General features: G+C 40.6%; 1 protein-coding gene across 1 annotated transcript; it reads right to left on the minus strand.

Annotated features, from left to right (window-relative positions):
• Positions 1–228: 228 nt before the first annotated feature.
• On the minus strand, positions 229–25,712 carry arglu1b (arginine and glutamate rich 1b). Its single transcript, XM_048597544.1, has 4 exons — positions 25,127–25,712; positions 10,530–10,755; positions 6,744–6,827; positions 229–1,122 (listed from the first exon to the last, which is right to left on the minus strand). Exons 1-4 carry the CDS (start codon positions 25,429–25,431, stop codon positions 955–957), a joined length of 783 nt encoding a protein of 260 aa, XP_048453501.1. The 5' UTR covers positions 25,432–25,712; the 3' UTR covers positions 229–954.
• Between the last annotated feature and the right edge of the window lie 642 nt (positions 25,713–26,354).

A 26,354-nucleotide genomic window follows, 5' to 3' on the forward strand; every position in this document is an offset into this window, starting at 1 on the left:
TGTGGGCTATAGAACCATGGTAAAAGCAACTGGTGAAGCTGATGTTAGAATCCACCACATGCCTGTTACTTGGTCATTATGCGTACGTACTAAGTGCACTCTCAGTGCATTCAATAACTAGCCAGAATCACACATGTATACTTTCTGTCACATTCAGTTATATAAGGATTAGCAATTGTAATCTGTTTTCTGAAGTTCTTTAAATAAAGAAATAATGCATCTCTGTAGTGCATTTAAAATCTTACTTTTATTTGTGTAGTTTGTACATTTACAATATGGGGAAAAAGCAGGCTAACTTTTGCTAAATGATGAAAACAAATCAGAACATTAAGAGGTATATGTACTGCAGATTCAGACAGTAATTCTCCTCGCCCCCAGAATGTGGTGATTTTCCTTACCTGTGAATGTCAGCAGCCATTCCAGTGACAACAGCATTGAATTTGTTAACACACCACAGACAGACTCCACGGTTAATTCAGGGTTTGTCGGGCTATCAATTTTGATTACAGATCAAAACAAGTGTATTTAAAATGGGCACCATTGCTAATTTGCTTCATTTACAGTTGATATTACTACATCATCCCAATACTACTTAACATTTACATCACATTGGGTTTGCTAAGTTAACTACAGCGGAACCCATCTTTAGATCATCTCTGTGAAGATCCCCTTAATCTTTCGAAATCCCAATCTACTACAGTCAATTTGTGAAGACAACTGATGAGGATGATTTCTGTTTGAGAACATTTGACACCTGCAAATCAGAGATGCTCTATACAGGGTTCCATTGTACTGATAAACAGGATGTTTGAATTTCAGTTTTAAAATCACATTTCTCATTCTGCTAAGAAATGTTGTAGAGCACAGCCCACATCTGATCATTCGAACTTTGTCTTTTCCAAAAACACTTCAACATGAAGCTACAAGGTTTAAAAAAAGAACACAAGCACTAAGTTATCCAACAGAGCTTTTCAGTGAGAAGGACAGCTTTGGCCTGGACTTCCCCTTGCCCAGGATCAGTTTTTGTTCTTCCTTTTGTTGGCGCTGTCTTTCTTGCTCTAGCTTCATCCTTTCTTCATGGATTTTTCTTTGCTCTTCAACAATTTTCAATTGCTCTTCAGCCTGTAAATTCAAATTTTAAAATTTAATTGCCTAAAAAATCAACAGTTTCCATTACAGAAAACAAGCTGAAATTTTGAGATTGGAACACAAAAGCAGCTCAGGCACACCTGCTCTGAAATGACTTCAATTCTCTAAGATACATTTAAGTAAAAATCATTGAAGAAATCAATTAGATACCAATCTTTCAGCTGTCATATTCAAAAGGCACCAAAATATCTTAAAGCAGCAAGACATTAAAAAAACACAATTTGGCATTATATTTTTTTGAACCGAAATCCTTTGAGTAGCAAAAGTGCATTCACCAATGAAAACTGAAAATATTCACGTAATTCTGATTCGTTTGGTTAGATGACAGTTGGGCAAAGAATAAGTTAGCATCAGTCTGCTGTACAGATCCATGCTGTCATTGGATATACCATCATGTCAAAAGGAAATTCAGCCCATTTATAATTTGAGATGAAATGAAGGTTTCACCTGGTGTAGATATGCACTGTTACTGATTTGCACAATACTTAGATCACATTTGGTCACACGGAAGTACTGCAGTTTGAATTCATTAACCTTTAGACATCTTCCATCTAACATTTCTAAAGTTTTTTTTGGATGCTGAAAGCAAAATAAGTTTCTGCAAGAGTTCATAAATTCTGCACATCTGCACCCCATGGACCTTTAACTTGGTTTGTAATTCTACTACTTGAGATGCACAACACAACTTGTTTAAGGATACTTTTGGTTTTTAAACAGGGAGCCCACAAATTAAGTAGCTATTTGCTACGCATTGAGTCGTTCCCTGAACAGCTACAGCAAAGGCTGTTAAGCAATGACAGGAACATCTTTTGGAACCCTAGCAATCATGTAGGTATTTTATCCCCCTCAAAAATCCATTACTGCCTTTAGAGAGACTTGCTTCCAAGTTATGCATAGGTCCACCCCATCCTGTACCACAAGGAACTCTGCCATACTGGCTGCGAGACTCTTAATTTTTTGAAAATCTTGGAAACATTACAATATAGTGTCTGCAAAGATTCTTGCCTAACATGGTCAAACCTTCAGCTATTCTTTGTTAAGTGGGCCAAAGATTGACATTTTTGATTAAATTAAGTAGAACCAGATAACAGTCCAGAAGTCACGGTTCCTTGATTTCAGCAGTCCATTTGTAATTGAAATAACTATTTAGTTGCTTGGATAATACTACAAATGACCATAGACAATAGTCAAAGAAATTACAGGAAAGAAACTGGCCAATGCCTCTTGCAATTACTTCAAATAGGGCAAGGCCAAATATTAACAGGTACCAGCAATGCCTGAGCAAGAACCAGAACTCAGACCAAACAGAATGGCCATCCTTGGGTTGATATTGAATCAGAGATAGTAGGAACTGCAGATGCTGGTGAATCCAAGACAACAAGGTGCAGGGCTGGATGAACACAGCAGGCCAAGCAGCATCATAGGAGCAGAGAGGCTGATGTTTCGGGCCTAGACCCTTCATCAGAAAAGGGGGAGGGGAAGGGGGCTCTGAAATAAATAGGGAGAGAGTGGGAGGCTGATAGAAGATGGATAGAGGAGAGGATAGGTGGAGAAGAAACAAACAGGTCGAAGAGGCGGGGATGGGGCCAGTAAAGGTGAGTGTAGGTGGGGAGTTAGGGAGGGGATAGGTCAGTCCAGGGAGGACGGACAGGTCAAGGGGGCGGAATGAGGTTAGTCGGTAGGAGATGGAGGTGCGGCTTGAGGTGGGAGGAGGGGATAAGTGGGAGGAAGAACAGGTTAGGGAAGCAGGAACGAGCTGGACTGGTTTTGGGATGCGGTAGGGGGAGGGGAGATTTTGAAACTTGTGAAATCCACATTGATACCATTGGGCTGCAGGGTTCCCAAGCGGAATATGAGTTGCTGTTCCTGCAACCTTCGGGTGGCATCGTTGTGGCACTGCAGGAGGCCCAGGATGGACATGTCGTCTGAGGAATGGGAGGGGGAGTTGAAAAGGTTCGCGACTGGGAGGTGCAGTTGTTTATTGCGAACCGAGCGTAGGTGTTCTGCAAAGCGGTCCCCGAGCCTCTGCTTGGTTTCCCTGATGTAGAGGAAGCCGCACCGGGTACAGCGGATGCAGTATACCACACTGGCAGATGTGCAGGTGAACATCTGCTTGATGTGGAAAGTCTTCTTGGGGCCTGGGATGGGGGTGAGGGAGGAGGTATGGGGGCAGGTGTAGCACTTCCTGCGGTTGCAGGGAAAAGTCGCGAACCATTTCAACTCCCCCTCCCATTCCTCAGACGACATGTCCATCCTGGGCCTCCTGAAGTGCCACAACGATGCCACCCGAAGGTTGCAGGAACAGCAACTTATATTCCGCTTGGGAACCCTGCAGCCCAATGGTATCAATGTGGATTTCACAAGTTTCAAAATCTCCCCTCCCCCTACCGCATCCCAAAACCAGTCCAGCTCGTCCCTGTTCTTCCTCCCACCTATCCCCTCCTCCCACCTCAAGCCGCACCTCCATCTCCTACCGACTAACCTCATTCCGCCCCCTTGACCTGTCCGTCCTCCCTGGACTGACCTATCCCCTCCCTAACTCCCCACCTACACTCACCTTTACTGGCCCCATCCCCGCCTCTTCGACCTGTTTGTTTCCTCTCCACCTATCCTCTCCTCTATCCATCTTCTATCAGCCTCCCACTCTCTCCCTATTTATTTCAGAGCCCCCTTCCCCTCCCCCTTTTCTGATGAAGGGTCTAGGCCCGAAACATCAGCCTCTCTGCTCCTATGATGCTGCTTGGCCTGCTGTGTTCATCCAGCCCTGCACCTTGTTATCCTTGGGTTGATACTGTGTTTAGGAGTAAGTCTCATGCCAGCATGATAACCATATCTTAGTTGAAACATATTAAATTTCATCCTTTGGTAGGTCGCTTTGGCAGTGGGGAGGGGGGAGCAGGAACAGGATGTTCACCTGTTTTTTGGAAAACAGCCAATGTGATGCCACTGTTTAAAAAAAGGAAGTAGACAAAAAGCAGGCAACTATAAGCCAGTTAGCTTAACTTCAGTAGTGGGGAAAATGCTTGAAGCTATTAAGGAAGAAATAGCAAGACATCTGGATATAAACAGTCCCATTGGGAACACCCAACATGGGTTCATGAAGGGTAGGTCATGTTTAACTAATTTGGTGGAATTCTTTGAGGATATTACTTGCATGGTGGACAATGGGGAACCTGTGGATGTGGTGTATCTGGATTTCCAGAAGGCATTTGACAAGGTGCCACACCAAAGGCTGCTACACAAGATAAAGTTGCACGGTATTACAGGTAATGTATTGGCATGGATAGAGGATTGGTTGACCAGTAGAAAGCAAACAGTAGGGGTAAATGGGTGTTTTTCTGGCTGGCGGTCAGTGGCTAGTGGTGTGCCTCAGGGATCAGTGTTGGGACCGAAATTGTTTACAATTTACACAGATGATTTGGAGTTGGGCACTAAGTGTGGTGTGTCAAAATTTGCAGATGACACTAAGGTGAGTGGTAGAGCAAAGTGTGCAGAAGACACAAAGTCTGCAGAGGGATATAGATAGTCTAAGTGAGTGGGCAAAGGTCTAGCAGATGGAGTACAATGTTGATAAGTGTGAGGTCATCCATTTTGGTAGGAATAACAGCAAAATGGACTATGATTTAAATGGTAAAAAATTGCAGCACACTGCTGTGCAGAGGGACTTGGGTATCCTTGTGCATGAATCGCTGAAGGTGGGATTGCAGGTGCAGCAGGTAATTAAAAAGGCAAATGGAATTTTGTCTGCCATTGCGCGACGGATGGAGTTTAAAAACAGGGAGGCTATGCTGCAGCTGTATAGGGTCCTGGTGAGGACACACCTGGAGTACTGTGTGCAGTTTTGGTCTCCTTACTTGAGAAGAGATATACTATCACTGGAAGGGGTGCAGAGGAGATTAACTCGGTTGATTCCAGAGTTGAGAGGGTTGGATTATGAGGAGAGACTGAGTAGGCTGGGATTATACTCATTGGAATTCAGAAGAATGAGGGGAGATCTTATAGAAACATATGAGATTATGAAGGGAATAGATAAGGTAGAGGCAGGGAGATTGTTTCCGCTAGCAGGTGAAACTAGGACTAGAGGGCATTGCCTCAAAATAAAGGGAAGCAGATATAGGACTGAGGTCAGGAGGAACTTCTTCAGCCAAAGGGTTGTGAATCTGTGGAATTCCCTGCCCAGTGAAGTGGTTGAAGCTACCTCGCTGAATGTTTTTAAGGCAAGGCTAGATAAATTTTTGAACAGTAAAGGAATTAAGGGTTATGGTGAGTGGGCGGGTAAGTGCAGCTGAGTCTCAAAAAGATCAGCCATGATCTTATTAAATGGCGGGGCAGGCTCGAGGGGCCAGATGGCCTACTCCTGCTCCTAATTCTTATGTTATGTTTTCTTTAGCGAAGTGCATGCTAATAGTGGCCCAGCTCAGGAACTTGAAGGAACTACCTTGGTTTGAAGCTGGATCAAAAGTTTTTAGCAACAGCCAAGTCCATATGAATGAAGCAAAGAATCAATTCCAGTCAGCAAACACAGCACTCTGGCTATTTGATTTGAGAGGGCAAGCTGATGTCAGTTGATGACTGATATTGACAAAAGCTGGACGAATCACAATGCAATTGTCTTAGTTGCACAACTGAGATCTGAAGACTGATTGGAAGACAGGAATGTTCAAGAACGTTGAGAATTTTAACAAGGAAGGCCCATGTGTCAAATCAGACTCTGTACGCTGTCTCGAGAACCGGAACTTACAAGCTTCAGTAGTCAAGCATTCAGTGAAGCACTCATTTGTACCAAACTCAAACACAGACACTTATCAAATGGTAAGGGTGAAAACATGCAATGAGTCAGTATTGAGTCGTAGATACTGACAGACTTGAAATCATGACGATATGTAACCTGAACCAGTGACAATGAAGTTACTGTGATTGGATTGAGTAGCTGACACTTAGAAGTTGCATAATGAACGAAAGTACATTGCAACCATAAAGTATGGAAACCCAAGAAATCCAAAATAATATTCTTCCTCGTGATAAAGATCTGCTATGGTTTCTCAAAACAACTGAAGTAGAAAATATATTCCTTCTACCTTTACAGGATGACAGCCACATATTTTGCATCTGGAGATAAGTATAAATAATTGGTACCCTCATGTTTGGGAGAAATCAAAATCAATACGCTTTGTTGCTACATTTGCATCTTATCAGGTCAAACTCTTCTGATCTGCTGGAAGAATAATATCTCTATGTTCTGCGGTAAACAGAGGTAAAGACTCCTCAGCTGCCATATGCACCAGCTTCCTCTTTAAAATGATTTGTTCTGTTAGCTTGGCAACTGCATCAAGCAGCTCAGTCAGTACCAAGACACAATACAATATAGGCTGAGCAAAGGAATGCAGACTTTTATGATAAGCAGCAATATCCATCACCACTCGCAATGCAAGCAATTAATAAAATACAATTACTGTTAGTGGAAAAATACAAGCTTTAATCCAGGCTACTGTGGAACTGAGAGCATTGGACACAGTAAGTAAAAGAATGGTCTGAACCATACTGAGGACATAACTGCCATTCAATAAATTAATTTAATTTTTAATGAAACCTACCAATTTAGCTTGAGCTTCTGCTATTTTTCGATTATTTTCCTCCAATATTCGCTCAAGTTCTTCTCGTTTAGCTCGTTCTTCCTCCTAAGTAGGAGACAATATGATGTTAATAGAGAGAAATAATTTTAATACTGTATCTACACTAACTGCTCCTTCCCTTAGTATTCTTTCCTTCCTCTGACTATGCCCAAGACAGCCACCTTTTTATTGCCATTCTTGTGAACTATTTTGCCCCTAGTTAAATTCTTCCTGGGTATAAACCATCCCACCCCAGCCCTCAAACAGCAATGACCCAAACCCTCCTTTGTCAGGCTTGCTGATATTACTATTTTTAAACCACACATAATACAACTGCTAAAGAAACTTTACCAATTACATTAACAAAAATAAAAAAGATAGATTTTTCTCAGCAATTACAAATACCTACGTATTCTTTACCTATAACGCCATTAATCAGCATTAAAAGTTGAATATTTACTGTCTCGTCCAGTGTCCTGCAGAGTGTGCTCCTCGGCTGCCATATGCGCCAGCTTCCTCTTTAAACTGATTTGTACTGTTAGCTTGGCAACACCTGCATCAGCAGCTCAGCCAATAACAAGAAACACAACACAACGTAGGCTGAGCTGAGGAATGCAGATGTTTACGGTAAGAAGAAACAATATAAATCACCATTCCTAAGGCAAACAATTAATAAGAAAGATACATTTACTGTTAGTGAAAAATACAAACTTTAATCCATCCTTCTGTGGAACTGAGAGCACCTTTCACAGTAGGAGAAACGATGGTTTGTTCCGTTCTGAGAACATAAGCGCCATTTAAGCTATTGGTGATCAAGCAACTTTTCAAATCAAGGCACTTTGTTATTACAAGGGGATGAGTAAATGCTGAATGATTTATACTAATTTTGGGATCAAAAGATTTTATAATGATCTACTTCAGCTACTAAATACACTTCAACGTTTGGAGATTATTCTGCTGCAGAATTCAGACAAACACCTTCCAGGTGTTTAATGTTAACAATTTCACAATGTACACAGAACGGAAAATTATATTTTCTGTACTGTGAATGGCCCAGGAAATTTGCCCTTGTCTGTAGGATGACAATGTTAACATGAAGCCAAGCAAACTATGAAGAAACATAAAAAAGAAAAATGATCTTACTATGATTAGTAATGTGCTACAAGCTGACACTCATCAACCCTGGAACTTAAAATAGCCTGGATATAAATAAGTTAGAATGCAAATCATAACATAATAGACAACATCTTACAGTAAATCAATACGCTGAAAATTTACAACTAAAATGAAATGAAAACACAAAAATGAGGCAGCACTGGCTATCATGCAACTTATAATAGTGTTTCAGAATATAAACTCAATTTGAAGGTCTTTAATTTTATGAAAATGTCATGTCAATTAACTGTAGTATTTTCCTAACACATTTTATGCCACTCTTTGATGCATTAAATGTAAAGAAAATGTAGAATGATTCCCCTTCAAGGCTGCAAACAAGAACATTCTGAAATGAAAAATTTTCTGACAGACCAACTGCGTAAACAAAAAAACTCCTTCACTTGATGTCAATCGATTAAAGCAGAAATTACAAGTTACCAAAACTTAATTACTTGTAAAATACGTCAGTAAGTCAATGTAGCCAAAACTTCTGGTGGTTTTATACCTAGAGGAATAACCAGTACATTTTATCAGCAAAACAAACTAACCACCATCCCTTTGAAGAACAATATAAAGTCCTATTCATCCAATGGCTTTGCACTGGCAATCACTAAACGTGTTAATGCCATTTGTCAACACGACAACACAAGACAAACAAATTCAATTTATTCTTACCTTTCAGAAAAGGAGGGGTATTAAAGCTATCGGTATATTTTTATATTTTATACAAAGTCATGAACTTTACACGTGGATTTCTTTTCCAAGTGTTAAGGTCATATGACCACCATGCATTAATTCTAAGTCTAGGCTTTGATCTTGTTTGTGTCTGAATTGAGATACGAAGGTAGGGGGATAGAGGAGGGCATAAAATGAATGTGAAATATACTGAAATAAACACAACAGGAGAGGGGAAACAAAGATCCAAAATTAAGCCTTAGGTCCGAATTTGAGATCATGAGATTATGCCATTTTCTCCCTCTGCCATTGACAAGTAAATCTGATCAATTATGTAAAAGGTGCAAACTTCCCAAAGGTAGGGACGGAATGACAGGGATAATAAAACCCTTTGATAATTATAAAACAAAGGAAAATTAACCATGTAAATGTTTATAATGTCACTGACATAATCTGTAAATATTTGGCATAAATATACAAAAATGGAACTGGGGCTTCAGTTTTTTGGTCAGTATAAACAGGTTGTCACCATAAATGCATAGGGCCATATAAAACTTCACAAAGTAACATCAGATAAAACATATGGTAAACAAAGCACTATTGTGTGCTTCAGTCCTAATTCTATATAACAATGCCTGACATTAAAGTTTAAATGTATTACTTGAAAGAAAATGCACACATCGTTAAAATGGTGGTTTTAAAAAATATTCATAGGATGAGGGCTTTGCTGGCTAGGCCTTCATTTACTGTTCATTCCTAATTGCCCACAGGGAGGTAAAGTCAACCATATAGCTGTGGGTCTGGAATACGGCAGATCTCCCTCCCCGAAGTACTTTTACAGCAATCGACAAGGGGTTACATGGTCGCCGTTAAGCCAGCTTTTTACTGAATTCAAATCTGCTATGGTGAGATTCAAACCCATGTTTCCAAATATTAGCCTGGGGTTCTATTGTCCAGTGAAATTACCCTGCACCACCACTTCCCTAAGTTACTTTATACTCAAATGGTTAATGTTACATTTTTGAAGTTGTATGGTCAGCTAGGTACTGCACTTTTCTGTAAGACTAAACATTTCATTTCAGAATCCAGGAGTGATGAGTGCTAGCAAAATTAATAAGAGTAGCAATTCACTATTTCATAGGAAGACATTTTCCAGCTTCTAGTACCATGACCACATAATATATAGGATGTCTAGCTTCAAGGAGGGACTCACCAGTCGCCAATAGCCCTCTTGGGAGGTAAAGGTACTTATAACTACACGCTGGAGGTGGGTTACAAAGGACTAGCTCCAGTCCCACAAGAATCCTTTGAATAAAATGGAGGCTGATATCAGAAACCTCAAGGTAAAATTTCCCCTTTATAATCTTATTTAAGACGAATATATAGCAAACATAAACCACTTGCCATAAGCAAGCACTGCAAGTTCAACCACATTGACCTACTTCAGCTTTGGAAAGACTAAGCCACTTGGAGTAAGGACGAAATACAAAGTGTTTACACAAATGAAGGGCAAATTGCGAGACTGAAAAGCCTTAAAGAAAAAAGCTTTTGCATGGTTAGGTAAAAAAATTCTGCAGCCATGGCAAAAGTTTCAATTAAACTGAAGTGTGGGGAAAAGATTTTCAACGGAGGTTATGCTGGAACATTAGTATTATTTTACCAAAAGTTCTTGAATTTAAAGAGCAAATGCCATGGAACAATGCTTTGTGTAGCCTAATTAAAAACTACATTTAGCATCTTAAACTATTATGAAATGTTCATTTGTACATCAGAAGAAATACAACTTATGAAAAACAAAGCTATGGTACTGCAGACTGCTGGAAAAGGGTAAGATGTATTCTGATTCCATTTACTGATGAAGATTAAGTGGTGACCATTAACTGCGACTGAAAGTTTTGCCATGGACTGTCGTTTGCTTTTCCAACGATCGAGCGTTACCTCTCTAGCTTTCTGTGCAGCGAGCTCAGCATGTCGCTGTCGCTCAAGCTCCTCCAACAATTGCTTTTCCATAATGCGCTTGGCCTCCTCGACACGCCGGAGTACCTCACGCTCAATCTCATCTTTACGTTTCTCCAACTCCTCTTCCACACGTTTGGCCACAAGTTCTTCCACCCTTCTTGCAGTTTCTTCCTCAATCAGCTTCTCTTCTATTTCCTGCTGTCGACTTAAGTGATAAGGGAAAACAATTAGTAAGCAAGTTCATACAAAAAGTGGAAAACTCCAAGAACAAACACTTCTATTTTTAAGCTGGTGGTAGCACCCTCCCTTCTAAATCAGAATGTTGTGGGTCAATCCACATGAGACTCAGCACATAACGTAGGCTGACTACGCACCATACTACTAATTAAGTCTTACACTGTTGGAAGTGAAAAAAAATTCCGTCTCATAGAATCCCTACAGTGTGGAAACAGGCCCTTCGGCCCAACAAGTCCACACCGAACCTCGGAACATCCCATCCAGACCCATCCCCCTACAACCCACATAATCTACACCTCCGTGAACACTACAGGCAATTTAGCACAGCCAATCCACCCAACCTGCACATCTTTGGACTGTGGGAGGAAACCGGAGCACCCAGAGGAAACCCACGCAGACACGGGGAGAATGTGCAAAATCCACACAGACAGTAGCCCGATGGTGGACTTGAACCCAGGTCCCTGGCACTGTGAGGCAGCAGTGCTAACCAATGTGCCACAAGTTGTCTCAGGTGAAAGTTAAAACAGCTTTTAGAATGATTTTGAATGAGAGCAGGAGAATTCACCACTGGAGGCCTGAGCAATATTAATCAGACAACAATGCACAAACAGCTTACCTGATCATTAATTTTGCACTGTTAGTGGGGCCTTGCTGTGTGCAATCTGGCTGCCATGTTTCTTGATGTTACAAAGTGACTGCTTAAATTGACTGCAAAATGCTTTTGCCAAGTAAAAATGTTTATTCTCTCCTTCCCTATGCCTATTTCCTCAGTTCTTTTGTATGCCAGTTACTTTCTCTGTACCTCTTAATCCATCCCCATAATTTAAATATGGGAATCATACTTAAGTCTTCAGCCTGTCTGTACTTTTTAAACATTTATTATTTAATGGGATATGAGCATCATAGGACAGGGCAGCATTTGCTGCCCATCCCTAGCTCCTTGGAACTGAGTGGCCATTTTACAGGACAGTTAAGAGTCAAATCACATTTCCATGTATCGAGAGTCCCTTGCAGGCTAGACTGTAAATTTCATATGAGAGATGAGTGAACCGAATTGGTTTTAACAACAATCAATAGTAGTTCCATCACCACCATTACTGAGACTAGCTTTTAATTTCAAAATCTTTTATTAACTGATTTAAATTCACCAGCTATGATGGGATCTGAACCCATGAACCTAAAGCATCAACCTTGGCCTCTGGAATAATAGCCCATTATGACTACCAGTGTGTCACTGTCTCCCCTTCATGGGTGGAATCTCCAAAAAATCGTGTGCGGAATTAAACAATCTACAAAAGACATTTTGCAGAGTGCTCATGTTTTCCTCTTCCATAACAAGGTGATTCAACAGCACAGATGAAACCAGTTCAATCTTGTGGCTTGAGTACATCATAAAGAATCTATAGGCATAAAATCTTAATGCATTTAATTAAGGAATGCATTAATGAATCAAATTCATTTCACTCAAAGAAAGTAGTCCAAGAGCTGCAAAAGGAAAATCCATCACAAGTATTGCTGATGGTTTTGTGTATCCTGATTTGCAAAGTATATTTTTACTACCATTAAATGGGCCACAAATACATGTATCAATAAGTTCTAACTAGATTTTTCAAGTATTTGTTTCTTTTAATCAAAGTATGATAGAACCTACACTCATTCCCATTTTAAGAGTAAATTTTAGTCCAGATATTCCAAGGAGTGTAATTTTTTTTTTAAAAAAAAAAAGCACTGTTATGGTGTTCCACATTTCTAGTTGAGTATCCTAACCCTGGCTCCTTCAGAAATGTGAAGCATACCTGAAATCCACACAAACCTCTACATCATGCAAGATAATTTTTTTTGGGGGGCTGGGGGTGGTTAAACTGCACTATTTTGCAGTAGTCAATTGCTTTTTTCTGAGACTTAGCAGCAAATTGCGGAGTTAAAATGGCAGTCGGTGTGTGTCAGGGAGGTGGGGTTGTCAGGGCTGGCGTTTTGGGGGAGATGCGGCAAGAGAAGAATGTCAGGGCAGACAAGATGTAGTTGGTTGCCGGGGTCCCAGTGGCAGGAGTCAAGGGAGGTGTAGTTGGGCATCTGCTCAACAATTACCCAGGAGCTAGTCAAGGGTTGTAATTGTCTGACTGATCCTGGGTAGCTAATAGCTTTACTTAAGTAGAGCCCTCTGGATCGTCTAATGTTAAAGCTTTTTGTTTTGAGGGGTGGATTTCAGACACTAGGAACTGCCCACCTGAGCTTTCAATTTCCCAGGTAGTACCCACAGAGTCTGCTGCCTCTGGGCTTTCACAATGCACAACTCAAGTCTGTGCTGCTCCATCGACTATCTGGTTATTGGAATATCCCAGCCCTTATGTCTACATAAACTCTAACAAGCATTAATACCAGTCTAACAGGATCTACATACTTTTGTCAAATTTGTTCGCATTGACATTTTGTCTCTATCAACAAGGTACAGAAAACAGCTTAAACTGTTTAAACTTTCTAAATTAGGAGAAAATTGGGAACTGATTAGGCTGGAGGTGAATCAAGAAAATCAGGGAGAAGATAAATTAAGGCCCATGCTCTGCACCAATCATCTGAGATAATCAGGAGCTGCAGCAGACTGGGACACCTTAGAAGCATAAAACAAAATCAAACTACGATAGTGCAGAAGGCACTGATGCACAAAAGGCGTGAACAAAAATGCACTTGTCAAGTGTATAACAACTGAGAGCCAGGTCAAATACAGAATGCTCAGAGGAAAATTGAAGAAGTAAGAAACGACAAGATGCAACTGCCAACTAATGTATGCTCTACAAATCATGGTTTAAAATCACTAAAGGACATGGCATTAGATGGGCTGTCTATACTTGATAAGAACCGATCATCAGATGAGATGTTTCCAAAGATATTATGAGAAATTGATGAAAATGCCGACTTATGAAGATGATGCCACTAAGTAATTCAGAGTGCATCTTTCACCACAACTATTTCATGCATCACTATGTTCGCAGGTTTTTGGGTGATGGGTTTCTATGTTAACCTATTTGCAAACCAATGGCTCCATTTTTGGGTGTACCTTTCATCAATTATTTGCCTCAAGCAAATTCGGGACCTCCTCCTCGCAAACAATAGAACATTTTCCATTGTTGCGAAGTTGGGTAGAGTATTTGGTGTTTGCAAAATGACAGGGGGAAGTGTTTCTAGGCTTGGAGATTAAAAATAAATGTGCAGGTGTACAGTCAGCTCCTGAAATTGAAACATTATATCAAAAGGCTGTGTGGTTAAAAACCCAGGCAGTACTTTGTTTTGTTGGTAAGGCATTCAGGATTAGTTAGTAGGTAAGGGGGAATTGTTCGGTTTGTTAGTCGTTCTGTTAATTTGTTCAGTTAAGAGTTAGATAAATAAATTGTTACTTGTTGATTACAGAGTGATGGTCAGGAATTCATTTCATTTAACCTCCCCATTATAACACATTTGACGTGTGGCAGGGGGCGCAGAGGCAGGTTGTACCACTTTTCACACTTCTTTTAACAGATTATGAGGCAAGACAAGCCTCTCTGGGTGTTTCAGCTTTAGTTATGGAGAGCCAGGGTTAACCTCCGCTTCATAACAGATTGGGGGCTCGTCCGGTATCCGCCTGGTCCGGTCCGGGATCTGAACAGATTTGGGGTACAAAAGGTCCCAGCAGATTTAAACAGACTTGGGGATTAGTTTCCTAGACTTTAAATAAAACTTAGGTGAGAAGCGGAAAATCTGTTTAATTTTGATTACGTGTGTTGGTTAAATCAAAAGTGGGGGAAATATCACTTAATACTACAAATGAGGTTCCGGAGTATGAAAATGCTTTCCCAATTTGTCAAGAAAGTTTAGAAAGACAGAGGAAGGATATATTTTTAAAACTTAGCAAATAGGTTAGAATTGGATTTACCTAGGAACAAGAGGAAAGTTGAAATTGTAATGGAGTTGGTCAAGCATTTAGGTATATCAGAGACACAGGCAAGTGCAGTGGAGTTAGGAAAAATTAAATTGAAAATTAGACAACTGGGAGTTAGAAGATAAAGGAAAGAGCTAGGGCACAAAAGGAAGAAGGGGTACTTCATAGACACATTCAAACCTGCACCTGGACCTGTGGACAATTTAAAAGATTTAATCCATGAATTATCAATACCATGTGCACATTACCCTACTGACCACGTGAAAACTGACTTCAGCTTCAAGCAGCAGATTTTGTATTTGCATCAGCAGTCTGAATGAATGGCAAATTAGCAACTCTGTATTAGTTGCCGAGATATCCGGAATTTGTGTGGTATTTTGACTTGCTGAACAAGCTGTCTGGTCAGTTTTTAGTTGAGTTCAGTAATCAAAGGAGAAATCCATTGGAAAACACATTATTTCCTGAATACAGTCATTCCAAGTAGTGTAATTTGCCAAGCTTTCATGTTCTGGAGAACTGCTGACATTTAGTCCTTTCGTAGGACGTATGTGAGCTAAGGAAGATACCTTGAGATAATTCATTCCAATTGTTGGTATAAGCAAACCCAAACAAAAACAAGCAGTTAATATTTTAAACTCACAATACTAAGCAAAAGGGAAAAAACAGCAACGGGCAATTATCCATACTGAAAAATAAGTCTGGAAATTCAAACACGAAATACACAAACAGGAACTAAATACAGTCTGTGAATATGATTTTAGTAAAACTGCAAGACACATTTGAACATTTATACCTGAACAACATACATACAAACTTCCTTAAAGCTCTCAACAAGATATTGCAAAAAAAGGCCAATTCATATGTCTTGTGCAATGGAGAGCAGATGCTGCAGTGGCTCAGGAAGAGTTGCTCATGATCGAACAGTATCAGTACAGAAAACACGTACTAATAGGATAATCAAAAATCAGGATTAGTCCCTTGCTATGGCTAACAGTACTGCATACAAGTAGGTGGAAATGCTGAGTTTGTACCTCAAGGCCCCCCCGAGTTCCTTAACTTATTTGGATCGTCTCAGGCTGCGAGAAGAATTTCTTCTTTTATCTTGTTGGATATGTCTATCCATATATGTTGGATATGTGTTCTTTTCTTTTGTCTCTCGTAAGATATGCATTGACTGATGAAGAGAGGTACTATTTAGTTCCATCCAAGAGTATGTCTGATAGCTTGATGAACTACTCAATCTTTCCTTGTTTGTTTTTTCACATAATGACGGATTCTTTAACCAAACCTTTCAACAAGTGCTAAACTTGGAAGCTTGTGTTGAAGTGAAAAATACTTGGAACTAAATTGTCTTAAAGCAGACTTCAAAACTCTTTCCTAAGAACTGGAGTTTTGCAATTGCCAAGATCTAATGCAATTCTCCAAATTAATTTTTAATGATTGTGATACATTGCAACCAGGTAAACTAGGTGTAAACATGTTTAACGTCTGAAGTAGTAGTAGTCATACTTTGCTTTAGTCAGGATGAGTACTGCCAATGAATTTAGAATATTAAAATTTAGCAACTAAATGTATGATGTGCTGTCACCGTATTGTTATTTGATTTGATTTAATAATTGTTACATGTATCTTGATACAAAATTACAGCGAAAAGTGTTGTATAGTGTTGCCACTCCCTGGCGCCATCTTAAAACACAAAAGGAAACCACAACATAAAATATAAAGGCAGAAAAAAATAAAGAAAAACTGTCTAACTTTACAGTCTTTCTTGTTAAGTGCTCTATCATGGGCCTGGTGGACAGGCATGAGCTTCATCATGCCATGGCTGCCGGAACCAGCTTCGGCACCATCTCACATTCACCAATGTCCTTGCCAATGCAGACGTCACCGATGCCGTCCAGTACTGTACCTGTCCAAACTCATTCCACTGCCGTCATGAGTGTGCTTTAGACACAGCGTGGCAAGGCAGCCAGTGCTGATGCCACTGGGTCTCATATGGGGCCCAAACTTGCCTCTGCTTCCTTAAATCTGCACTGAACGCAGACACCGTTGGGAACTCAAACTTGACTCCGCAGCTGCAGCCACGAATCGGTGCGAGGGCTGCTTTGACAATGCAGAAGCCACCTGGAATGCTAACTCTTCTCCGACATTGTCACCACAAGTCCACACTGCTGGACCTACTCACCATCACGAAGTTCTGCCACATTCACACAGATTGCTTCACCATCGGAGGAATTATGAGCGGTCCTAATCATTACATCATCAGTGAACATCCCCACTTGTGACCTTATGATGGAGGGAAGGTCATTGATGCAACAGTTGTAGATGACTGTGTCTAGGCTACCACCTAGTTTACCCAGTTGTAACGTATCCCAATAATACTGTGGATGCCTACTAGACGTTTTCCTGCTATCTTGTTTGGGTATGTGTACAAGAGACCAACAAGAGAAAAACCAAGTCAATTTGCTGGATACCTATGATTTTGTTGATTGTACATACGTACTTACAATAATATTGTCTATGTTCTTTACGTAATCCTGCTTTGTTCTGTGACTATTCACCTTCACTTTAATCTTTCTATTAAGGAGAACAAACTACTTCCATTTTCCCACTTTGCATTCTAACTGCTCAATTTTTGCCCACTCAACTTCTATCTTGGTCTGAATCCTTGTTTTGTCATCTTTACAACATATTTTTCTACCTATTTTTGCGTTATCTTTGTGATATGAGGAGATTTTCTATAAATTTGGCCTGTTATTTCTAGAACTTAGAAGGCGAAGGGGTGATCTGATTCAAGTTTTCAAGATATCAATAGAAAAGAAAAGATAGATAAAAATAAACTATTTCCATTGTTAGAGATGTAATGAAGCAGTTCTACACACAAAAAAGTGATAGATATTTAGAACACACTGCCACAAACAGCAGTAGATGCTGAATCACTTGTTAGATTTAAAATCTGAGGTAGATAAATTTTTGTTACACAAAGGTAATATGGATATGGACCAAAGGCAGGTATGTCGAGTGAGGCCACAGATCAATCATGATCGTATTAAGTGGTGGAACAGGTTCAAGGAGCTGAATGGCATCCTTTTGTTTCTATGTTTCTATCTGCAAATCTACCAGGATGCCTTTGACTGTCTCATCTAAGTCACTGATATAAACTTACAAAGTTGAGGGGATAGCGCAGACCTCATGTGGGTCCCCGATCATATCTTGCCAAAATGAGAAGGGCTCATTTATTCACTGTTTTCTGCCAGCCAGCCAGCCAGTCTTCTAACCATGCTACATCATGAACTCCCACTTCACACAATAACCTTACATGTGGAACCTTGTCAAATGATATTTGGAATCAAATGCAGTACAATGAGCTCGCCATTTCCCATATGGAATGCTTTAGCCAACCACAATTATACTGAATGGCAGAGGAAGCTTAAGAGGCTGCACGGCTTTCTCCTGCTCCTATTTCTTTCATTACAACTGCAGGCACAGATGGTAAACAATTTTCAAAAGCAAGGTCCCCACAAATAACAATGCAGAAAATGATCAGAGTGTCTGTTTTAGTGATATTGATTCAGAGGCAATTACTGGTTGCCACACTGAGAAAATACCATACTTAAAATAGTGCCCTGGGATCTTTTATGTTCATATGATGCATACATAACCTCGGTATGAAGACTGCTGTACCTAAAACAAAATCTTAGCAGAAATGCGTAAATAAATTCAGGCAGAAAGGACAAGGAATGTGAGAGCTTACATTCCCAAGACAAAAGGAGAATCTCAATAAAGTCATAAAAAAGTAAATAGAATCCTAGGAACTAGGTAAAGATATTGAAGTTAAAAGATAATAGTCAATCTATATGAAACCTTAACAAGCCAATAGTGAGAATATTCTGAAGCCTGAGCTTTACTATATACATACAACTCCCTAGGTAATAGTGGTGTGCAGTTTTATAGAAATACTAATTGGTGTGAGGCAACATAAAGATCAATTTAAAAACTGAGACAGTGTATTCTTACAAAATGAGGTAAATGATAGGAATTTAATTGACTATAAAAGGAACAGACGGAACATAATATGTTTTTGGTTCTTAAATTGAATGAGGGGCTTTACATAGAAGACTGAGTATAACACACTGAACAACTATATTTAAATGACATACTTAACATTGCAAAGCATCCCAAACCAATACATCTGACAAAAAAATTGACACAGAGCCAGACAAGGCAATATTAGAACAGATGACCAAAACCTTGATAAAAGGAGCATCTTCAGAGGGGAGAGATGCAGAGAACCAGAGTTTTAGGTAGGAAATTCACAAGGTTAGAATCTAGAAAATTGTAAACACAGTCAACAACATTGAAATGATTGAAATCAGCCATGCACAAGTGTCAGTAACTTCAGAGATCTCTGATGGTCGATTGACTGGTGGAACGTATCAAGTTAAGGAAAGGTAAAGCCACGGAGAAACATGAAGCCAAGGATAAAAATTTCAAACTTGATGTCAGATCAGGAGCCACTGTAAGTCAATGAGCATGCTGGGCAATGAATCAGGAAGCAAGCAGATTGTTTGATGAGTACAGGCCCTTATAAGGTGAAGGTCGGCCAGAGAAGCACCAGAGAAAAAGTCAAGACAAAAAAGTATTGACAGTCAGGACTGGGACAGGGAGAAACACTGTGCTTTCTTTTAATCTGTCGGATGGTGCACCTAATGAACGTCGAGAGTTGGTGACTGAAGGAGACAGCGTGTCAACACTTATAAGAGGGTTAAATAAGGAACAAGTTTGAAAAAAAAAAGACATGGGAGCAGGGCAAGCACATGGGACCAATACTAGTGCTTGTACTCAAACTTCTCTCAACTCCATCAGCAAATCATTTATTTTAGGAGTTAAACAGTTGCCTCAGCTTGCATACATTATACAGAAATTGCAATACAAAAATAGATGACTACTTCATTTAAACACTGGATTTTGATATAAACGAACAGTAAAATACTGTTGAGGGTTGACTCCTCCTACACTGATTCTGAAGTGCTTTCTGTTCTTATTCTGATATGATTGTGTCCACACTTCTGAAGTCTACTTATGCCAACTCAAGTCTCCAAGATCAATTTTCTGAGACTTTTAACAGCATTCAAAAAATATATTTTAGAGCATTCACATAGTTCATTCCATAAAGCACTACATTAAATAGATCAATAAAGGCTAAAATTTAAGACTAATCCAAAGTAACAAAGAGATTGGTCACAACACTCTCGACCATTATCTGGAGGAACAGAAGAAACGATTTCAGCCCTGACCGTTCAGCAATTACGGCCCTAAGTGTATTTGAGAACAGGGATGGTTCAACATTCACAAGTTTTATGAGCCATTAAAATACTCAGGATTACTGTTCTCCGACAAAGTTTGCACATTCATGTAATAGTTAAAGGAAGAAAACAAAGTTGAGAGACAAGAACAGAAAGTACTGGAGAAACTCAGCAGGTTTGGCAGCATCTGTAGAGAGAAAGAGAGTTAACATTTTCAGTTCAGTGACCTTTGTCAGAACAAATGAAGGAATATAAAGTTAAGTGGTATTGTTTGAATATAGTGTAATTCTTCATGTATAGCACATATATGTTTACTCATTCATCAACAGATGTCTGAACTCTGACTCCTGAAGCATTCTGTTATTAGGTACTTTAGAGCTCATGAAGAATTCAATAAGTAAAGCTGGCAATATTAGAAATTATTAAAGACTGGGCTACTGAATTGCTATAAGATAACAACATAACATCTGAAATGACTGTAGCACTTTCCAGGCTTATAGCAACAAACCCAATTAATTTGACATCATCGCCTGATGATACATTTTGATTTTAGGAGTATACATCCCAGATTTGAAGCAGACATGCCTCTCAGCTGTTTTTAAAAAAAGCACCTACTCAAACAATAATGAAATTTCACAGACCTGAAATATTCTTAATAAGGCACATCTTTTCATTATTGTGAGAGTAACACAGTTGGGAAGGAGGAAATGAGGTGAGAAATAATGGGTTAAGAATACTTCTTTCTACTCCTAGAATTTATAAACCCAATAACATAGGGGATTGCGTGAAGGTGCACCCATGTGATAGATTTTAGCCTATGAGATTCCATGGCATATGACCATTTATAATACAACACTGATCAGCAGCCTTGGAAGAGTTAAGTGATAAATTATTTGGGAAATGTGAACTTAATGGCATAGAGTTCAATTCTGAGTTCACTGGAAAATACGTGGATGTTGGAAGAGGGGGCTGCTAAGTATGCAATGAACTATATCCTATACCTGATTTTTTATTATATATGAAATGACCTCAGAATGAATAACAAGAAAAGTAACAGGCGGATAGACATGGGCAACGAGCATTTGATGACGGCTGGTGAAACTAGCAATAGCAACAGTGGAAAGCTAGAAGAGGAAGAGGTAGGTAGTAGGTCACTAACATTACTTTTTATCTTCTCATTTCTTAGTTAATTACAGACATGAGGCATTGGAAATCTGTAATGTTAGATGAAGGGGAACTGAAAACGTTTATCTTTAATCTAAACAAAACAAATACACACTTGCAGATATATAGACACAAACACAGACTGGTACTCATTCTATTTTCAAGCACAAAAATTCCCCCTTGTTTCGGAATTAGTTCTTCTAACTTTGCTTCCATTTCCACTTATTGGATACATACACTTCTGAAAGGAAATAAGACAGCTTAGTTCACAATCAACATCAATCCTACATTAAACAAGTAACACAACTACTCAAAGGAGAAAAGTGACAGTCAAGGCCGCAAGACATGTCTTTAGATCAAAATTCCTCATCAGCCTTGTACAGTGTTCTTAATTTTAGAAGCACAAATTGAATTTGTCTATCGTTTTCTAAAATTTAATAAAGAATCAGTAAGCAGTATTGACTTTAAGGCAGGTGAGTTACATCCTGATTTAATAGCCACACCAAGCACAATGGACCTCAAATGCACAGAAGACTTGCAGCATATAACATTAGATTGAAAAATAAGTGATTGGTACAGAATTCTTGTTTGAATAGATCTGGACCATTGATGGACAAGTGTTTAGACTGCACACAATCTCTGAAAAAGTTCCTTGGAAAACCAAACATCACTTGCCTTAATCCATATTTAATTTATGTGCAACCTGCACGTGTACCCCAAAATTGGATTACAGCTCTAAAATTACTTTATTCTATTGCAGCACAGGTCTCTCATACAGCTATCCAAACAAACCAAAAATCTGTGTCTAATTGCCTCCATTTCTCTACTACAAGTGTCTCCTCACAATATCTTTATCTCGAAGAGTTCACGATAAGAATGTTTGAAACTCAATCTCCTATTAATTTTCTTGCCCACAACTTTGCATTTGTTGTTACCACTTCCTTAGCCTGTGTCATAGTTGTTCACCAACTTAAAATATGCAAGAAGACGGAAGGCAACAGGTGGGTTGGAGGCAGGTACTGAACGGAGGTGAAATGGTTGGATTTGCCAACAGTATGGAAGAAAGGGGCTGTCCCCTATTCAATAGGATCTCTTTCAGATGCTCTATATAGTAGCAGACACACTAGAAATGAGTATACTGGGCATATTTTGCAATGACGACTCACTGCCAGACTACTACAGTCCCTTTTCCTTATACTGAAATATGCTTATAGCTCAAACTCTCTGCATACATAGTAACCAGATTCAAACCAGGGATAACTGACTAGCTGAAATTAAACTAATTTTGTGCTAAACACTGCTTTGAAGTAAATGAATAATGACACTGAACACAACTTACATTTATAAAGCCTTTTAAATGTAGTAAATATCTCAAAGTGATAAAGAGTTTGATCTAAAGTAGTTTTCGAAGGTGCATTAAAGGACCAGAGTATCAAGGGTTTTCGGGATGGAATTCTAGTGTTTACGTCGGAGGTAGTTAAAAGCTCAATGGAGTGATTGAAGTAGGAGATGTACAAGATCAGAAGTGAAGGAGCAACGAACTCAAGCAGGTTGTGTAGGACCGGAGTTAATTGACATGGAGCTTCCAGGTCATAGAGAGGATTGAAAATAAAAATCAGAGACAAAGCAAACCAGAGTCAAATGTATGTCAGCAAGTACGGGGTGATGGGCAGTTGTTGGAAGTTGGGATAAGAGAAGGTGAGTTTTGAATAACCCCAAATCTATGGAGGTGATAGGCCAGCCCAAAAAGCATAAGAATTGGCAAGTACAGATTTCTCAGAAGCACAGAGAAGAGTTCCAGCAGATGAGCTTACACAAAGCAGAATCAGACAATATTATGCACATGGAGGATAGTGGTCTTTGTGACTGCAAGGACATGCAGTCAAAAACTCACTAGAGTCAATTATAATAGCAAGAGACCTGGTCTGGCCTCAGACTGTTGACACGGAGGGGATGTAGCTGGTATCAAAGGAGTAAAGTTTGTAATAGGAACTGAAGACAAGCTTCTGCCTCCCAATATTTATTTTGGAGGAAAATTCTGCTTCCATTACTAGATGGCAAGGAAGTGGTGCAACAATTTTCGAGGAACTAAAAGAGCTGATAGTCTATTTGGAACATGAATTGCAATTTTGAATTTCAACATGGGAAGCACGTGATAACAAATGGGCTGGCGGGGGGGATCTCTGAGGGATTCGAGAGATGCTGGCATTGCAATGTGAACAGAAGCAAATGCTTTGGCTCTGACTGGATGAAGAAGAATAGAACCAGACATGTTCAGTCTGACACAGCTGAATAACGAAGGTGAGAGAACAGGATGGCAGGAAGTAGTATCAAAGGCTGCTGACTGGTCAAGAAGGGATGACACACCATACAAAAAGAAACAAGAAATCAAATTTGTGGCAGGAGTGGAAACGTTATTGGAACAATCCAAACATGAACTTACCGGAAAAAAATGAACAGATAAGTTCAAGATCTTAAGCTGTAAAGAGAGATGGAGAAGGGTAGAAGAATCAATAACTTAGAGAAGTGCTGATGGTTGATTTAAGGGGAGAATGGCAGTATCAGGGGCTAGAAGCATTAACAAGAGTAAAACCAGGAGATAACAAAATCAAGAGTTAAGTCAGGTAGTTGGCAGTTTCGTAGAAATAGGGTCAATGAGCAGCAACAACTTCCACAGACAGCTTCTTGGAGGCCAGAAGAAAGCAAGAAAGAAAGAAAAGGAGATTAGCAACAGGCCTTCAAGATTGCTCCACGATTCAGTAATATCTACCTAAATTTCAGCTTCCTCCATTGCTCTTAAGTCATTGATTCATAGTGTCTAAAGATATATTGATCTCAATTGCACCTCCATAGTGGAGATTAATCATCTTAATCTAAAATAATCAACTCCAGATCCTACTGTAGATTCCCCAGTCAGAAGAAAGAGTCCTCCTGCACATACCCTGTCAACTCTTAGGAATGGTCTGTTTTTCAATGAGATTACCATTCATTCTTCCAGGCTCAAAAAATATAAACCTAGCTCTAGAAAGGTATACATGCAAACCTGCAACAAAATTGGAATTGTATGCAGACTGCAAATCAAACATGTATAGAGTTCTATTTTTTAATGTGCAATTTTCATCTAAAATAATTCTGGCCATAATTTTGGAAAGCATTGTAGAATCAGTGTCACAATGATATTGCATTCACAATACCCATTAAGCACCAACATGTCCACATCTACTTTTGCACAGGACTCAAATACATTTCAAATCAGATTAATTGTACAATTTCATCTCTTTCCACTGGGAAACCAGCCTCAACAATGGAAGAGGAACACTTTTAGCCTTTCAATTGCCAGAGTCCATCCAATCAAATGGGCTGTCTTTAACAACCAGTGGGAAACAACCTTTCACAGGAAATGACCCTATCAAAACCTCTCCAAGTAGTTTGCTGAGCCATACAGCATATTAACAAAACTCCTACCCAACGATTAACAGGCTTAATGCAATCACTGCAAGGTTATGGACGGAGTGGCACTGAGCATATGATTAACGGAAAGTTCACAAAATAAAGCATAAAAATTCCACACAAGGGTCATGCATTCGTGGTCCACCCACAATTTCTCCCAGTACATGTGAAATCAGACTCCCCCCACCCACCACCCTACAAGAGGGACATGAAGTGTGGGCACTCTTTCTTTAATTGAGGGGTAGGCTGCCATTTTAGATCGCTCACCAAACTGAAACCACTGCTGCTGGCCTCAGGCCTAGGCCGCCTCCGAAAATTCACTGCACTCGCCCTTCTCCAATCACCATTACCCCCAATTCTCCCCTTCCCCTGCCAACCTCACATCAGTACAGGTCACTCTCCCAGGCAGGAAGCCCACTCCCTCCCCTGATGGTTTCAAAAACCGAGGCCGAGGCCTCATGGATTCGGACCAGGCCCGGCAGTAATCAAGGAGCAGCAGCACTCACATCTTGCGCTGCCTCTCCAGCTCGGCTTTCTTCTCCTCCTCCTCCCGCTTCTGTTTCTCATCCAGGCTGCTCCTCTTGCTCAGGTTGCGGCCGAAGATGTCGATGCGCTCCGGGGTGGTCCGGCAGCGGGAGCGGGAGCGCGACTCCCGGTTGGCCGCGTGCCGGCGGCTCTTCTTCTCCCGGGACTTGGAGCGTTTGCGTGGCCTCTCCTTGTCCCGCGAGTGCGAGCGGGTCCGCCGCTTGCCGTGCTTGCTGCTCTTGGCGTGCTTCGAGCGCGACGAGCTGCGACTCCGAGACCGGCCCATCGCAGCAGCCGCCGCCGCCGCCGGCGCGGAGCCCGGCTCAAGTCGGGGGTGGGGGGGTGGGGTGGAGAACAGCGAGGGGACGCACGGATCGATGATCACACCCTAGACTAACTCACTTCCCGCTCTCCCGTCCGCCCGACGCTCGAGTTTATCGCTTCCCCGGTCGAGGGCTTCCAGCGGCCGCGGATTCCCCGAGGCCTCGCCCACGGGGACGCGGCGGCAACAGCGACAAAATGGCGGCTCTGGTAAATATGGCAGAGCTGCTCGGCACCTGCACCCACAGTGCACCGCGTCGCGGGCTGCACCGGAGATTACCGAACGGCTTCGGCTCTCTCCGCCTCCAGGATCCTCCTGACTGAGGGGACAACATAGGGGAAGGTGCTGTGATCCAGAAGCAGGGTACATGCCTCTGAGACGCTAGACCCAGGTTCCAGTCCCAACTGCAAAGGTGTGCAATAAACATCTCAGAACAGGTTGATTAGAAAAAAATCTGACAAAGCTCTTGATGCAACGTGGCATGTTCCTACCTCCCAGCCAGGAGAACCATGTTCAACTCCCCCACCTGCCCTGTCATAACATTACGGAACAAGTTGATTAGAAGATATCTTGACAGAGAGAGCTCTTGTTGCACAGTGGTAGTGTCACTACCTCTGAGCCAGGGGACCTAGTTTCAAGTCCCAACTGCTCCAGAGGTGTGTAATAACTACTCATCTCAGAACGGGTTGATTAGAAGATATCTGACAAAGAAAGCTCATGTTGCATAGTGGTAGTGTCCCTACCTCTGAGCTAGGACAACCAGCTTCATGTCCCACCAGCTCTGGAAGTGTGTAATAGCATCTCAGAACAGATATATGGTCATACAGTCATACAGCACGGGAACAGGCCGACCAGGTTTTCTAAACTGAACTAGTCCCATTTGGCCC

The sequence above is a fragment of the Rhincodon typus genome, chromosome 6 (assembly GCF_021869965.1).
Source record: "Rhincodon typus isolate 14 chromosome 6, sRhiTyp1.1, whole genome shotgun sequence".
NCBI lineage: Eukaryota > Metazoa > Chordata > Chondrichthyes > Orectolobiformes > Rhincodontidae > Rhincodon > Rhincodon typus.